Raw genomic sequence first — 18,298 nt, forward strand, 5'->3', positions numbered from 1 at the left:
CTATAAAGTTGAGGCTACAAGCAGAAATTTCCTGACAAAATAAGTGGTGTGTTATTCATAAATTATGCAGCAAAGTACACAACTTACTTCAGGAACATTCTCACACAGACACTTAGGTAAAAGACATCTCTATCAAAACACAAAATGCTCTAGACTTTATTTCATTTTCAAAATAAAAAAACAGAACAAGAGGTCCATTAGGCAGTTTACAGATTGGTAACATTTAATTACAAAAAATTGTTTCTTTTTATAAACAACAAATTTATTTTCTGTATGGGGATGGGGGGGGGGGAGCAGTTGGCGGAAGAGATGGGATAAAGAATGAATAAACTTGCAGTTTTGTCTCCTAGTATAGGGCAAAAATCACAAGGGCACCCTATACAGGCCTGCCTGATGCAGCAACAGTACCATTCCCATTGCACTTGTCACAGCAAAAGAGATCTTTTCTAATTTGTACCCGTTGCACATATCCAGACAGCAGTTTTCAGAACGGTGGTTAGCAGCATAGACTCCCTTCATTCCTACTGGTAACAATCTCTGGGATTTGAATACAATGCAGTCAAGCCCACTTCTACATTTAATAAAGGAAGGAAAGAAACTGGCAGGATCTTGTCCACACCAGCGGCAGAAGACAGCACACCTCTTTTCAAGTAGTTGCAATACACTCAACCATTTATCAACAAAAGCAATGGAAGCACTGAACAGTACAGACTGAGAGGAAAGAATACAGACAGACACACTGGAGATGGTGGCATGTTACCATTTCCCTGCTGCCCCATCTAAAAGTGCAAGGAAATCATGATATTTACACAGTGCCATCTGTCTGATGCTCACTTTGGGGCATACAGGATTTGCATTGCACTGAGCTCAATAAACACCACTGTGAATAAATTTGCAACACACAACCTGGAGGTGAATTAGAGTCTGGAAAGGGAACCTGATGGCATCCAGGAGCTGTAGCTGTAATCTGTCTTATAATATAATGAATTCGCACAGTAAAAGGCTAACCCCCACCTTTCCTGGTAACTGGATTCGAAACAGTTAAAGATGTAGAATGTAGCTATTACAAAGGACAGTCAGCTGTTTTTTTTAAAGGAGCATGTACACTTTCACAGAAAAGGCAAGGCTCTTGTGAAGTCACACTTAGTTCTAGATTCAACAACAATCGACATCCACACTTCATCCAAATTTACCTCCTGACCTTTACACCATGCAAATTATTTGAACTCATCAGATTGACTTAACCAGACAAATGGGATAAAAATATGAACAAAGGCAGTGTATGGTCAGAAACAGACGGTCTCATCATTAATATACAGCATGATTTGATGTTCCATACATACATAAAGTTACTCCCACTGTCACAGAATGCAGTCAATAGATTTGGGAATCTTTACAAATGAATAATCTAGCTCCTCAGAAGTTTCCACACAGTTTAAAGTAAGACTCAATGCATTGGGTGCTATAATGGAAGCTTAGCCAGCACCAAATCTCCAGGTTTTTCATGGTCACTACAGCCTACCAGCAAATCCAGACAATTATTCAGCTCAGGTTAAACACAAAATAGCCCAAGTTACGAGAATGACAAGATCACAAAGTGATGCACTTTCACCCACTCTCTTGACAACACTTCCATTTCATGTCTTACAATAACACAGGACACAATAGTTAAAGGGATGTGATAAAGAAAATAAAGTCTTTCAAGTCTTTGGAAAGTTGATAACCACTATCGCAGGCTGACAGATGGTGGTGCCTTGATTTGAGTTTATTAAAGGCCCCTAATATTTTTTGTGATATGCTTGAACAAAAAAAATTAAGAAAACAAAACTTGCATAGCTAATGTTTCTAAGGCTTCTATCAATTAATCTTGTTTATCTCATATGGCAATACATGCTAGATAGGTGTCTGGGGATTGAAAGAAAATCAATAAAGACAAAAATAAATACCTATTTGAGTTAGCTTCAGTGCAGGTCAGAATGACATACCAATTAATCAAACCACATCTGGCAATTTCCAGCTAAACTGTTTTGATTTATGTTTAAGAAATTAAACAGACGAATGCTGACTTCAGCCTGAGTGCTCTGGCCTGCTCACAATCAGAAAGTGGACCATGGGTTTCCATAGATGTCGCTAATCCTGTTTAAGACTGTGGTTCCGAGAGGAAAGAGGGGACTGTGGTGGGGAAATTCAAGGGAGGAGGATTATTGCAGAAACTAAAATAACTGGGAAGGATTGGTGCACAGCTGGTATTTCCAAAATGATGCAATTCATTTCAGTTTTAATGGCAGTGTGAAAACTGAATTCCAGAAGCAGACGGTCAAGGTTAACATCATGGCAGCAGGAACAACACTTCTTGTTAAACAGAAAACAAGCTTCCTGGCTGCATAACAGGGGGCTTGAACAGTGCAGGTTCACATCATTGCCACTTGTCTCAGGCTTCGCAACACTGCACACTCAGACAGTGTAAGGATTTAGCTCATTGCCTCTGACCAACCTATTCAGATTATAATATATTTTTAAGTTAGTTCAGGTTATATTTCTCAGAGATTCTGGGTGCCTTTTAAGTGTTTAATACAAAGTTTAGTGCTACGTTTCATGGTCAAATATTTTTCCAATGTTCATCAATGACTGCCAACTGGTTAAGGAATTGTGTGTTGTTTGTGCATATGGTCTGTACTTCAGTGTGAATTAGTGTCTTTGGAAAACAGGGATATAGGAGGGAGAATTCTTTCCATGGAGGATTTGTAACGGATAGGATACCTAAATTTTTTTTAAAGTGTTAAAATAGGGAGTTCATTGAAGTGAGACGCAGTTTGAAGCTGGGCTAAAACAAGGCTTAACTGGGCTAAAAAGGGGGCACTGCTTCCAGCTCGTTGTCCCCTCCTGAGACTACACAATGCCAACTACAGCTGTGCAATACCCCTGTGGCATCCTTATGACCATTTCTGTGAACTGGTCAACCGCGGTGCCTGCATCATAAGGAGAACAAGCTCTGACTTACAGCAGACTGGCAAGGTGATTTCAGGTAAAAAGGCAACAAACAGCATATATCAGAACAGTGACCCACAATCAATTGCATGAGGTCACCCAGAGCCATTAATTTAAGGACGGAAAGATGCTTCACCACACTTAACTCCAAAAATATACAAAAAAATTAGATAAATTGTTGGAAAATCACCTCCTCCAGGTCTTGAAATGGGTCAAGACTGAAGACAGATGATTCTAACACTCATCTGCTGCGCCTTGTTTAATCCTTGGAGCCAGAATATTTTTGGTCTGACTACATTGGTCCAAATGTCAGCTGAACTTTGGTCAGAATTATCATCCCTGTTTCCTTTTCCCTCCAAAACATATGCATTTAGTTACACTTGTGATAATAAATACCCAAGTCCATAAATAAGTTAAAGGTGTAATTTACTTTCAAGGGGAAAAAAAGCAATTATAATGCTGGCATTAAATTTTAAACCAAACCTCAACCTGGAAATTCTTCTAAAAGTTGTCTGGTTTAATATTTTTGTATCTCAAGAAGTCTGAACTTGATCTGAATGAAGTAATTCACTGCAGACTTCCAGCTGGCACAGTTTGTGTTCTTCCAGCTGGATGATTCGACCACTGTAATGTGCCCGTACAGAGGCCAATAAACAAAATATTTTGCATAAAACATTAACTGCAGCACACAAGGTTCTTGCCCCTTTGCATCCAGGGAAGAACTTTGCCAAACACTTAACAGCATCACACAAACCCAATCCGAGAAAAGAACATGGCCTAAATGGTATTGATGATTTTCACAGTTCATGTGGGGACAAGAATTGTGTTTCATGGTAACTCTTAGAACTTAAATGAGATGTCTGTAATCAAACTTAGGGTCACCTGCCATATTTATGGAACAGTAAAAGATTCCTCCACAGGCACTCAGTTTAATGGAGGAAGCGAACATTCAGAGATGGTCCTCTCTCATCCATCCCATAATTTCCCATCCTTCAAGTTTTCTCCCTGTCCTGTTTCACACAAATTCAATTCTTGAGTGGCTCAAAGGTGGGAATATGGGGCAGGAAGCCATTTTTTGGTTCTCCTTTCAAATCCAAGGAGTTGGATTCCTGTTGGATATCATTTTGCCCTGCAGATTGGGTACAAAGCCTGCTGGATTATGTGTGTCTGGCTCAGGACTGCACTGCCTGTTGCATTCCTGTTAAGCCCATCGGGGGCTGGTATCTAGTCAGTTTTTCAAACAAATTCTATCCAGTCAGAGGTTGCTAACTCACTATCTCCCCAAGCTTTCCAACCATGGAACTCTGGACTCTGAATCATGACCTGAGCAAAATAAATCTTTCAATTCTGCAGTATTATTCCAACTTAATACTGATACGTTGTTCCCTCCTGTTACCTGCTCGTTGAAAATATCAAGCACTGTTCCTGCTCACAAGCTGTTATCAAAGCTTTTTCTGAAACACTTACGTATCTACAAATGTGTTAGCATCACATTTACGTGACACATTCAGACGTATATAGAAGTAAAAGTCCCTTTTTAAGAAAATACACTCCCCCTTTAAACAAGTTATTGTCATATTGCTCTTTAAACTAATTTGCCCACCACTCAAACAGAAACAACTGCACCTCTCCGTTGAAACCAGATTTCTGTTAAATTCTCAAATGTAGGCAAAAACGTCTTCCAGGCAAGAAACTAAAAAAAAATCCAGCTGAAAGTTTTATTTAAAAAAGATGAAAAAACTTGGCTAATAATTAAAAAAAACTTTTAAAAAGGCAACATTTACAATGGTGGTCGGCCATAATATTCGGGAAAGTGACACGTTTATTTATTTATTCATTTAAAAAGATTTGGATAACAGCCTTGTCCCTTGTGGGTTGGTCAGCCCAAGTTACTGCTTGTGACCTCGATGACATCGTCATCCGAGTTGCCAGAGGCATCCAACCCCGGAGGCAAGTCCATCTGGGGAGCTGTGGTGCCAAGGAGCTCCTGAGCAGAGTATCCGGAAGACGAGGATGACGACAATGATGGCACAAAGACTCTGCCGGGTTGGTCCGCGTTGGCCGGCAGACTGTTGGTGAGATGGGGCACTGGATATGGAGCGAACATGCGGGGCTCACTGAGCGGAGAGTGGGCAAAGTGGTGAGGCAGACCGGGAAGCAGGCCCGTGGACACTGCTGAGGTGGGGTTGAGCATGAAGGGCACCGAAGCTCCGGCCGCTGAGGTAGGGACGGTAGGGCCAGCCGAGCTAGCAGCAAGACGCGGGTCAGTAGTCATGGGGTACATCAGCCGCGTGTCCCCCATCAAGCTGGGCAGGGTGTAGTAGGGGCTCCCTGTGCCGTACAAGGGGTTCAAGAGAGTCGGACAATTAGCGGCCAACCCGGGAATCTCGGGGCTGAGGCCGACAGACGACAAGTTAAAGCCGGTTGGAAGCGAATAACTCTGCATCGACATCGAGTGTCTTTGCTTCCGGGCACGATCCTCCAACGAAGGCGAGGAAGACTTCCGCTTCCCGCCCCTGACGTTCATCCCAAATGCACTGGAGGTCCAGTCAGCATAGATGCTCGCTGAGGGCAGGTTCAAGGAGGCCGTGCAGGCCGATGCTGGGCTGCTGACGCCCAGGAGCTGGTCCGATGGCTGGGCCTGCCTCAGCTTGCTATGATCCCCCTGTGCGCTGGCGACGGTACCAGGCCGATCACTGGACTCTCTGGCCGCAGCCGCCTCGGCGTAGCGCTGGAGCTCACTTATTATCTCCGGGCTGTCCGGGGAAAGAGGCCGCGCTATTTCATCCGGGGACAAGCCCTTCTGTGACTGATCAGGTGAGCTGGAGCTGTGACCTTTGAGGCCTGCTACATTGAGGGCTGCTCCCTGCGAGCCTGGAAAAAAAATCAACAAAACAGGATTGGACATTCAGCTGGGACAGGATTTAACTGCAACCTAGTCCTTTGCTGACTTTAATGACCAGACAATGTTCCTTTTTGACTGCATCTCAGGGCAGGATGTTCTTTGTAGCTCAATCCTCATTAATCTCCGTTTATGTCCTCTCTACCCATCTTTATCCTGACCCTTCCCCTGCCCCCCAGCCCATCACTTACACATACATCCCATGCCGATTTCAATGCAGTGAAGTCTTGCTTATAAATCTCTACATTTTCTTACTCCATGTTAACTATCCTTTCACCTCCATATTTTCATTTGTGCTCTTTGTTTCCAATAACCACCTATGTTTTATAGAAACTTGCTGTGTACAAGATACTTTATTATATTACAGCAACTGCACTTTAAAAATACGTAATTGAATGAAAAGTGTCGAGAAATGTCTTGTATAGCTATTTTTAAAATAGTTTCTGGCCAAATTCTCATTGATCTCTCCTACCCTCAAAAGTTTCCTAAAACCTGCCTTTGCAGCCATCTCCTGTATGAAGTACCTTAAAACATTTTCCAATTAAGATGCTGCTTCACTTCAACTTGTCTGCTATGCAATGGCCAGTGCCCCTCTGAACGCCTGGTTGTAACAATATCCCCAACATTATTTTCCTTCTCCCTCCTAGTCAAGAGCAATGGAGCTCACCTCAGGTTCCCCATCTTCTTAAAATCTACTCTCATTCAGAACCAAAGCTCATCAATGATGAAATTTAGCTATTCTCCCTAATTTGGATGGTAGTGAGCAAACTCTGAACTTGAGCAAACATTGCTTCAAATTCAACCATTTTGCAGAGCAAAGTTACACAGATCAAAACCCACCATTGAAAGAAATGTACATATTTGCCTTCACAGCAGCTAAATTTTAACCTCATTACAGCACCAGGTGAAGCGTGCATATATCCATTTCTTCCCTGCTCAGGAACTGTTGGGTAGTTTATCGAGGAAAAGATGAATCCAGAGATTCTTACCTGATGCCACTGCATAATTTCCCTCGGTCACTTTAGGTTTATTGCCCATGCGGACAGCAAATATCCTCCCGTCACATGTGCGGATGTACATCCCTAAGAGAAAGAAAGGCACAAAGTATTTTGATTAGCAAACAAAAATGTCTCAAAACTCTTTTCAGCATATCAAAATATTTGGATATTTGTTTTTGCTTCTGTGACGTGAAGCAAAATCAATACATTAACATGACTTAATACGTGACCCGAAAATTGCACCTCTCGTCATTCTTGGCCTCAAGTAACTCCTATTCTGTGTACATCTGGGATTCCCTTCACTTTGTATAATTATAGATCACAATTCTGAATTCAGGCAAGTTCACAAAATCTAGGCATGGTACTCCAACAGTTAAAAGGCAGTGCTCTATTGGAAATGCTGTCATGGATGTGATATAAAGAACTTCCCTACCCTTCAGGATACATTTAAGAGCTCATTGTATTATTTAAAAAATACGTGTACTCTCTCATTTAATTAACTTGAAGATCATCTGGTTCTTATCTTTCAGTACAGATAAGCAGTCAGGTTTCCCACATTCTATGGTAACATCGTCTTACAACAATTCATTTTGCGCTGTTACTTTGACCTCCAAAGAACTGCAAGGAATTGTAATTGGAAAGAATTGTCACCCCGACCTCCAATCATCAGGTGAAAGGATCCTATTTGATCCTGCAGTGTGCCTTCACTTTGCAGCTAAAACCAGGAATTTAATGTACCTCGATCTGAAGAGTAGTAGTGCAATACTCACAAGTGACACCCTAACAAGCTAATAGTTTGGATTACATCCTCAACAAAATTAACATGCTTTAAAACATTCATAATATTGACGTTTTGAGAAACTGATAAAACAGAGATGGTATCATTAAATCAATGTGAAGCCTCTGAACACATGCCATATTGGTGGTGGAGGCTTCAATATTTGTTTCGTGCAAGTGGTTGAGCAGGGCAAGATTTACTTGTTATTATGGGTTACTTGGAGGCAGAAAATCAACTGCTACTTCCATATATTGGCTGGAATGAATAATGGAAAAGGAAAGGCAAGTCCTACAGTGGGCAGAGGGGCAGACAGGTAGCAGAGAGAGAGTTACCACAATGTTTGGGTCCATTCTGGTGTATTGGTATAAATGGACACCCAATGCAATACCAATAAGCATGCAACTAGCAGAAAAATAATACACATTCAATAAATGTGGCCTTTGGGTTTCAAAGAACGTAGGAAAATCTCAATTAAATTACTTCTCCAGAAGTTCCTAATTATTCTAAAGCCAATGGTACTACAACAAAAGAAACAAGCAAACTCCATAAGCAATAATATGACAAATACCAAATAATTTACTTTTACGATTATCTGAGAGATAAATAAGAACTAGGATATTGGGGATGTCACTGCTCCACGTTGAAATTGCATCATGGGATCTTTGCGTCACCACAGTGAGATGATGCTGCCTCTATTTAATGTCTTGTGTGAAAGACACAACCGAGTAAGTGACCCACTTCCATAGTGATACATTATTCTGTTTGGATACGACTCCAACCTGCAACTTGCTTCCTGAGAAGCTTGACTGAAAAACCACGAGGAAAAATTATAGGTTAGAAAGGTGCAAAGACAGATTACTTCCACAGTGAGAAAAACTACCTTTGGTTCCCCTAATTACATGGACGCTTTCCCCAGCATTAATTCTTGCTTGGACATCAGTTGATGTATTTGTTCCAGGAATAATGATATCTGTAATGGAAAGGAAGAAAATCACTAACAAAGAAAAATAATATATTATAGCCATTTGGCTCTATATCTACATCAATGTAAATAGTGCTGTGGAATCTCACTTTTGAAAGCCCAACCACTACAGATTGGAATCTCTATGTACATATTCAAGCACTGTTTAAATCTGCCTCTAACGTTCAGGTATATAGTTTCTGTCCCCCACCACCCCTAGGACAAAATAAAAACCTCTCCTCGCCTCTAATACCAACTACACTTTTGTTTACCCAGTATTTATATATTTGGAACTCCCACACCACCAGCAAAACATTCTAAAAATATTAAGTGATCTCACAAAATATTTGCAAAACTCAAAATAAGTGTGGAAGTACATTTTTACACAAGGGCAGGCAGTACAATTATTGGTCTAGCAGCAACATCCATTGATAATTTAGCACTTCATGTGATGGCGAGTACATTTGTGTTATTTTTGCTTTAGTCTACATTAATACTGTTTAGCCCCAATATACAAAATTACAGTGTAAAATGTTGTTATTTAAAAACAAAGATCATAACAAACATCGACAAGTTATTTAAAAAGCATTAAGAAATGTCTCACTTGCATCATCTATCATCTGGCAGGCTTTATCCTGCCCACCCCTTTTCAACTGTATCCTCCCTACTAGTCAGTCTGCAGAAGAGGCCCGACCCAAAACATTGTCTTGTGGTGCGTCGAAAGAGGCCCGAAATAAAGGCGAGGAGCCGGGTATTTCAGGAGGTTTGGTTTTATTACAGTTATCAGACCGGTCAAGTCTGCTGGAATGACTTTGCGCCCAAAACCTCGTCCTTTATATCCATAGCAAAGGGTCGCCCCCCCTGGACCGGTCCATTCCCGTGTCGAGGGGTCGGTAGTGGTATGGCCCGACCCTTGGGAGCCGCCAGTCTTTCCATTCCCTCCACAGATGCTGCCTGACCCGCTGAGTTAATCCAGCACTTTGTGTTTTGTTCAGGAGGTGACATTTAATTTGCAAACTTATTTAAATATAAAGAGATAACATGTGTTTGGGAAATTATTTACAGGTTTATGCAAAGGACATTTGTGAGTATTTTTTGGAGTAATTCACATGCAAACAGCAAACCCAATTCTCCATGGATGGCAAAGAGTTGAGACTATACTGCAATTTGAATCAATTCTTCCTGCGTTTAACCCTCCTCAGGAAAACAGGTCCCTCCTACTTTATCCAGGCACTTAAATTTTAAATACCTCAATCCTCCTTTTCGGTCCCAAGAAGGTTATCCAAGCATATCCAAGGGTTCTCATAGCTATAATTTTCTAATATTGCCAACATTTCCATAGTTTCCCGCCGAGTCCTCTTCAGCAAATCATTTGAGGAGAACTGTATGCCCTACTCAAGTTGTGGGTGATCTAGTGTTTGTGAACATTGCTCTATGCTCATATTATATGCCTTAGCTACTAAAGCATGTTTAACACCTAATTGTGCTGTCCTGCAACCTTTAAGGATGCATGGATATATACTTGGAGGTCCATCTGTTCATCCGCACCATTGGATATTTTCCCATTTAACATAAATTCCCATTGCTTGTTACAATTCCCACCACCTTCTACCAGAATGACTAGACCATATCAATCGTTTTGTAGTTCAAAACATTCCTCCTCAATCAGTCTGCATGCCTTTTTATCACGCTTCTTACATTTTGGTCTAATTCATTAACATATAGACAAATATTACAAAAAACAAAGGATTGAGTGTCGATCCCTGTGGATCCCCATTGGTAACGGTCACATTAATCCACCTAACATTGAGCCACGGTGTAGCCCCCTTGCGGACCATCTGATGGGAATAATGCAAATAAAGTCCCCCCCTCTTCCATACACCAATTGTTAGAATGTGCTTGAGAAGAGCTCAAGTACCACATCTGTTACAAAAGACTTGCATTCTTTTGGGGCATCTTAAAACACTTTACGGTCAATAAAATACTATGGAAGTGCTTGTAATGTAGGAAACGCAACAGTCAATTTACGCACAGCAAGGTTCCCCAAAGAGAAACAAGTGAATGACTTTGACTGAGGAATAGATGATAATGACAAAGACGATAATTTCCCCAACCTTCTTCTAAATAGCTGCGGCATCTCTTACATTACATAAACATAAATGAATGAACAGATGTGACCCCAATTTAATCAGAAAGATGGCACTTTCAATAATGCAAAACCTGCTCACTGTTGAACGGGAGCATCTGTCTAGGCTGTGCACAAATTTCTGGGACTTGAAACACGGGTTCTTATTCAATATCTGAACTGATCGACTGCTGATACCTATTGATTGGCAGTAGTGGTAGGAAGGACTTCTCCCCACGCCCCACCTATTTTCAGAATACTACTCTTTGAATGGTCTTCATCACCTTTCCATGGTTCACAATGCTTACCTGTGGTAGTGACAATTTTCTGCACCACAACACCAGCTCGTTGGAGGTGACCAACAGAAAACACTGGACCAAATCCTGAACTAGGAATTCCCATTCCACTTGGAACCTGCCTTGGCATCATGGGAATCGGTGTTGACTGTACTGGCCGAACACTAGCCACTGGCTTCTCATCCATTCCCTTGATTGGGCCTCTCCTGCAGGAAAGAACTGTAACATCAATTCACAAAGCAAGACACTCCACAGGTTCAGAGAACCAAATGCTCAAGTAGCTTTGAGGGCTCATTTAAAATTGATTTCACAAACTGCAAAGGAATATTTATCATTCAGGTGACATTTCAAATAGGCATCAACAATATGGGGATTTCAGTAAAATGAAATTCCATCATTTCCTTCATAGCATCCTCCAACGTGTTAACTCAATTCCAAGCTAATGCTTTGGAAATGGAGGAAGAGGAAGTGGCGCTTTCAACATAGAATTGAGAACAGGAAGGTTCCAAATCCCAATCCAAAAGCCATGATTGTTCTGTTCCTAGTTACATTCTGCCCCAACTATCATCCATAAATGACATTGCAAAGAGGTTATGCTAACAATATTTTGGAAATACCTCATGATGAAATGTCTAACTTTTTTCAAACCTGCGGCCACAAGGCTTCCTGACGGGCTGCGCGGCCAGGAGGCTTCCGAAATGGCCTTGGCTGTGGACTGGAAACGCGGCCGGAGGCCTTTTTCAAGGCGCCGCAGTCTCGATGCCTCCCAGATCGCCGCGTAGAAGCCCAGGTCGGAGCCCAGCTGGGGTCACGCAGGTCGGACGGAGGTGCCTCGCCTCGCGGGTCAGAACACGGGTCAGCAGAGTGGCCGACGGAGCCCGTGGCTGCGGTCCGGGTCAGGGCCACGGAGGCCTCAAGAGAGGTCTTGGCAGCATTGTGGAGAGGTAGGTGTGGCGGCTGATGATGGCGCCGACTGACGGAAGAGACGGACACGTGGTGGAGTGTCGGCTGCAGTGAGATCTCGGCGGCAGCAGTGAAGCCTCGTGATGATGGGGCCTCGGCCGTGGTGAAGCCTCGCGGGTCAACCCGCTGATGACAGTCAATGAGAGCGTGGGGGGACTGCCGTGAGGGGGGGGGGGGGGGAGAGAGAAGAACAAAGAACAATGGGGGGGGGAAGAGAGGAACAAAGGGCAAAGGAGACCCGGTGTGGGGGAAACCGATGTGGTGGTGGGTGGAGAACAATAGGAGGAGCCGGCGTGCTTTGTAATTTTGCCAACGCCGTAGGTGGCCGCTATTTGTATACATTGGGTATGCAGGCAAAGAATTTCACTGTGCCTAGTCACTTTAAGTTCTATGGATATTAACCCCAATTGACTCAAAAGCAATTAGGATGTTGGAAGCCTGCAATTAAAACAACAAATTATTCCATTCCATTCCACTCAGTTAAAGAAAAAGGGGCTCCAGCATGACATCAGTGGAGTAGCCACAATGGTTAGGCACTTCTTACACATCGCTTATGCATAGACCTCCATTGACGCAATGGCCAAGCAAGCACAGAATGCCTCCAACTTCCTCAAAAGGCCAAGAAAATTCAGAATGGCTCCAATTACTCTTGTCAACATCTACAGATACACTGGAGAAAGTATACTATCAGTGTGTATCACACTTTGGTTTGGTAACTGCTCTGCCCAAGGCCACATGAAACCGCAGAGATTTATGGACGTATCCCAGTTGATTATGCACACCAGTATCTCTCCACTCCCCTCCACCCGGGTGACTCCATCTACACCTCACACTGCACAGGAAAGCACCCAACATAATCACAGACCACACACTCTGGCATTCTCTGTTCTCCCCTCGTCCATTGCGCAGAAGATAAAAAAAGTTGAAAGCACATACCAGCAGATCCAGGAAACAGCTTCCTCCCTGCTGTTATCAGACTCTAGAATGAACCTCCTTAGCTTATCTAAGGATATATTCTTGATCTCCCAGTCTACTGGGCTGCAGCTCTTGCACATTTTTTCTGCACTTACTCTGCAGCTGCAACACTAGGTTTTGTACTCTGTTTACTATCTCTTTGTGCTACCTATCATACTTATTCATAGTTTGATTTTTCTCGTGTATGGTATGATTTGCCTGGATAGCAGCCAAAAAAACTTATTAACTGTATCTCAGCGCACGTGACCATAATAAAAAATCTAACTAAGATTAATCCAAACTAAACCTGCTCATTTACCCACTCATACACTCCTCCTTCCCCACCAACATCAGGTCCACGGGTCTTTACGTACCAATGCCGCTGGCTAAAGATGGGGATGTTTGCAAGGCTCTGATCACTGGTTGGATAATATTGGGCGTAGGATGGTCTGGTATACGGGACTGATGCTCGTTTCTCATCCTCATAACTCTTCTTCGCGGCCTTCTTTTCTGCCTTGGTCAGCTTGTACTCTTTGCGATCCATTAGCAGGGACTCATGCTGAAAAGGAGCCTGAGGGAAGAGGCATCAGTTCAGTTTGCAAGAAGGATTACCTTGGTGTCAAGGATCAGAGAATAAATGCCATTCAGTTTTGGAGTCAATGCATCATTGGTTTGATATTGAGCCTCAGAGAGAGGAGTGTGATCAAGTTTAAACAGAGCTAAAATTATAAATGGATGCTAAAATTAGCTATGATCAGGAATTGACTAGGCAGCATCAAGACATAAAATACTACACTTTTAACCCATCTTGGCACAGCGGAGACCAATTTTCTTTGCATAATTAGTGATTGTACCAGAAAACTGTAATTAACCACTTTCATCTTCGTCATTCAATTATATTACATTACCTGAAAACCCATTAACACGTATCACACGGGATACAAGATGAGCCTGGACTCCTAGCCGGTTGGAGTTTATGTATCGAAAACTTAAGCTCGTACCTTGGTGACAAGATATTGATGTTTGGCGCATGCTCTGTGAATCACTTCATCACACAGTTTATCTGTCTCAAAGCTTGTATCTCCTGAAACAGGTTCTTCCTCTACAAAATGCAGGAGGGATTCCACTTCCTTCCGGGTGAAATTAAGCATTGGGTTTAGATCATCAATAACACGATCTAGGAGGAAAATGACAAAAAATTTGTTCTTAATTTTGTGGTTAATTTTTCTTTTTTTTTCGTTGATTATATATTAGTGAAGTAATCAGCAACAGCCTGGGTACAGACCAATTCCATTTCCCTTAAGCAAAGAGATTTGGTCTCAATGCTACATTTACTTTGCTACTGTTCTCTGGATCTAATGTAATAATTAGGGTAATTTGCAACAAGTTTTGACAAACGAGTAAAATGAATAGATCAGCTGGACTGGTGTCTTAGCACATACAGCACACAAACAGGCCTTTCAGCACACCAAATCCACATCGACAATCAATCACTTATTAATAATAATCCTTCAAAAATAACATTTTATCTTCCTTACATTCCTGTCAACATTTTCCCTCTGATTCTACCACGCGCTCTAATCATTTGGGACAATTTACAGTGGCCAATTAGCCTGCTGGACTGCACATCTTTCAGAAGTGCATGGAAACCAGAGCACCCAGTAACTCTTACAATGACAATGATAACATGCAAATCCACACAAACAACATCCCAGATTGGGATTGAACCTGGGTCCCTGGAGCTGAGTGGCAGCGATTGTATATTGGTCTATATTTGGACAGACATATGCTTAGGAAAGGTTTAGAAGGACTATGGGCCAAATGCAGGTAAATGGAGCCTAGCATGTACACGGTGGAAAGGACCTCCTTCCGTGCTGTGTAGCTCTATGACTACTAGCTGGATCACTGTGCCGCTTCTTTTGAATGCAATTGAAATAAAGGAACATCTCTGGCCTTTGAATAATGCTGTGGGATATTTTAGATCCAGATATGTGGAAGAATGGAGCCTTTGTTTAATGTTTCAACCAAGCAACCAGAAATCATCTTTGAAGCTGCTGGGAGCCAAATGATTATTAAAAGCAAGAGTGATCACAGATCAACAATACTTAATCAGTCTGAAGAAGGGTCTCGACCCGAAACGTCACCCATTTCTTTTCTCCAAGATGCTGCCTGACCTGTTGAGTTACTCCAGCATTTTGTGATACATTCGAACAATATTTTAACAATTTGCTTGTTCCCTGCTTTCTTGTAAATAAATAGGGCTTTCTTGGAATCTCAGTCAGAAAGGCTGAGGAACCAACCACTGCAGCAGTGCAGATAGAACCTGACGAACAGGACTCTACAGGAGATAGACACAAAATGCTGGAGTAACTCAGTGGGTCAGGCAGCATCTCTGGAGAAAAAGGATGGGTGATGGTTCAGGCCGGGACACTTCCTTAGAATCTACAGGAGCTTGATGCTGACAGTAGGTATGTTAAAACAACAACTGTTCTGTTCCCAAGCACTTAAACATCTCAACTTGAGGACAGCAACTTGAAGTAAATAAAACCTAATGGCAGAATTTTTAAAAACCCACTCTGGATTTGATCAGAATTCTGAATCGGTGCATCACAACAGCCTGGTCATGACCCATTTTCTCCTGATGCATGATACCATGCATAATCAGTTGGAGCTCTTCAGTTGGAGTCTTAAGACCACACCCACTTTAAGTTCTATGGACATTAACCTCAATTGACTCAAAAACAATTAGGATGTTGAAAACTTGCAATTAAAACAATCAACAGGTTTGCGACATCACAAGAGAATACATTTTAGGTCCTCTATCAAAATGTCGGTTGATTTTCTCAAACCCAACAGTGCAACGAAGCACTCTTACCTGACATGCCCTGCTTGGAGATCTGCCGGTCATAGATCTTCTTCTCAAGCGTGTAGTCAGACACCAGCCGATAAATATAACAAGGCTTTCTTTGACCGTAACGGTACACACGACACACGGCCTGAGCATCATGACAAGGGTTCCAAGATGCATCAAACACTACTACTCGATTGGCTCCAACCAAATTGATTCCCAAGCATCCAGCTCTACGAAGAAATGAAACAGAGTTGGTCGGTCAAATACCACTGCCGATTTCAGGATAATCACTGAATAGTTGTAGTTAGGCAACACAAGTTTGAGCTGAGAAGCTCAAACTGGGAGGAATTCCACAGTGCTGACATAATAAACCCTCATTGCAACGGACCCTGGGGGGAGGGGGGGGGGGTGGGGAGGGGGGGAAGAGTGATGCCCATTATTGCTTATTGTCTGCTATAACCGAGTAAGGGATTATCATTGTGTGCAGTAGAAACAAAGAACTGCAGGTCCTTCTTAACACACAAGAGGACACAAAGTGCTGGAGTAACTCAGCAGGTCAGGCAGCATCTTTGGAGAACATGGATAGGCGACGTTTCAGGTCAGGACCCATCTTCAGATTGATTCAGTCTGCTGAGTTACTCCAGCACTTTGTGTCCATTCACCTTAACACTAGGGGCCGATGCCACTGGTTTGCACCAACGAGCCTTTCTTCACCAGCTGCCACGGCTGTTGTTGCAGTTCATGTTGTATCTCCTGGCCGGTAGTGCTTTCTTCAGACCACCAACAGGACACGCTCTGTCACAGCTTACCAGCTGCTGCTTCTTCATGTCGGCTGTCGCTTTGTCAACTTCCCACTCCACCGCCGCCACCTCCTCCTCCTCCCATCCCTTTGCCAATCTGCCGCTGCCTCCTCCACTGCCACCTCCTCCCCCCGCAGTCGCCGACATCTTCCAAGGTTGAGTATTTCGGCGACTCCAGGGGAGGATGAGGCGGCGGCAGTGGTGAAGGGAGGGAGAGGCCGAGTGGACAATCAACCAGAGAAGGAGACGACGGTGTCCGTGTGCTTACATTTACTCAGGAACTGCAGTTTCACAAAGTATGGGTGCCGAAGGCTGATTGGAGAGAAAACTAGAACTATAGTACTTGGAGCATGAACAAGTCCTTACAAACAGATGCTGCTTGCCAAGATCCTGGGAAGTGATTGCTTCTTGCTCAAGACTTTACACCTTTGGTCTAGTTTTGCTTTATTGTTGTGGTTTGCTATGTTAATTGTTAATCGCAACAACAATTTGTACTCATTCTAAAAATCAATGTTCTGTGCGCTTAAATGGTGGCTCAGTTTCTGCTTAAATTAAAGCAGTATCTTGAGAATTCACAACACTTGCATGCTTGTCTCAATAGTAATCCATGTCGGCTGCAAACAGAGGTGGTGAGTTGTCTGTTTGTAATGAGGCAATTGTGTACTCATTGCTGCCCAAATGAAAATAGTAACATTTAAAATTTAACCTTGGCACTGTCTTCACTGGCTGTGGTTTACATTTTCCATCTCATTGTGACACGGTAACATGCAAAAAAAAAATCAGGTGCAGATATACTTTTGATTATCAACTTCAAAACATCCAAACCCAGTGATGAGTGATGATACAAGTCTTGCCAAGAGCATGGAAACAGATGAAAGCAAGAGAGATGCCATTAACCTGCAATATACCTATTGGAATTTAATGTTCCTTGTACTGAGATAGGAGCTACAGCAGTGTTTAATTTATGAACACTAATATACAATCCATCTCCGACAACTCCCTCCGCCACCCATCCCTAAATCACCGAGGCATTTAATATTTGCTAGGTGATTAAAGATATATCATGGCAATTCTTTGAGCAAAAGTCTAAAGGACTGCTCAGTATTGAAGTGGTCATAAAATTCACAATTATCAATGAGATGCCCTTGAAAATTTTATTGAAAACAACATATTTACTCACCCCCACATATGTGGAATAAGGAAATAAAAGAAAACCTTGTTTTGCAAGGGCTCAAGGAAACCAGAGTCAGGAAACGAGTTGACATTCTTAATTGATTTCATGACTGCAGCAAATACAAATTGGGCAATTCATATTGCCGTGTGCTGATAGGCTGCAGCAATAATCAGAAAGCACATTATGAAAAAAAATGCCACTGTACTTGGCGCCTTTGGGGACGTAGCATTTCTACTGAGGCACACAATCTGAGGCAGATTTGCTGCAAAAGGAATCAATTGGCTCAGTGTCCTCCAAAGATGGTACTTTTATTAAATGTAAAGCAACAAATTCCAATGTTCATGAACCTACGTAAGACACAGCAACAAGCCTGTGGTAATATAACATGGGTATCACCATGGTGCTGGGTTCTGTTCAGATATTGTGCATGCTTACACACCAGGGAGTTCCAAATCAGGGAGCAAATGGCTGCACTTTCATGGCTCTACTGGAAGATTATGTATGGTTC

At 42.5% G+C, this 18,298-nt stretch overlaps 1 protein-coding gene across 2 annotated transcripts in view; it reads right to left on the bottom strand.

Moving 5' to 3' along the window:
• The window catches only part of rad54l2 (RAD54 like 2), a 94,883-nt gene continuing 76,585 nt past the window's right edge, over positions 1-18,298 (bottom strand). For both annotated transcript variants that reach the window (XM_078414368.1, XM_078414369.1), the window contains exons 17-23: positions 15,841-16,046; positions 13,967-14,142; positions 13,340-13,536; positions 11,061-11,254; positions 8,547-8,636; positions 6,880-6,972; positions 1-5,862 (exon numbers count right to left, since the gene is read on the bottom strand). In XM_078414368.1, coding sequence (XP_078270494.1) covers positions 4,868-5,862; positions 6,880-6,972; positions 8,547-8,636; positions 11,061-11,254; positions 13,340-13,536; positions 13,967-14,142; positions 15,841-16,046 — 1,951 coding nt within the window. In that variant the 3' untranslated portion in view covers positions 1-4,867. The remainder of the gene's footprint in view (positions 5,863-6,879; positions 6,973-8,546; positions 8,637-11,060; positions 11,255-13,339; positions 13,537-13,966; positions 14,143-15,840; positions 16,047-18,298) is intronic.

The sequence above is a fragment of the Rhinoraja longicauda genome, chromosome 17 (assembly GCF_053455715.1).
Source record: "Rhinoraja longicauda isolate Sanriku21f chromosome 17, sRhiLon1.1, whole genome shotgun sequence".
Lineage (NCBI taxonomy): Eukaryota > Metazoa > Chordata > Chondrichthyes > Rajiformes > Arhynchobatidae > Rhinoraja > Rhinoraja longicauda.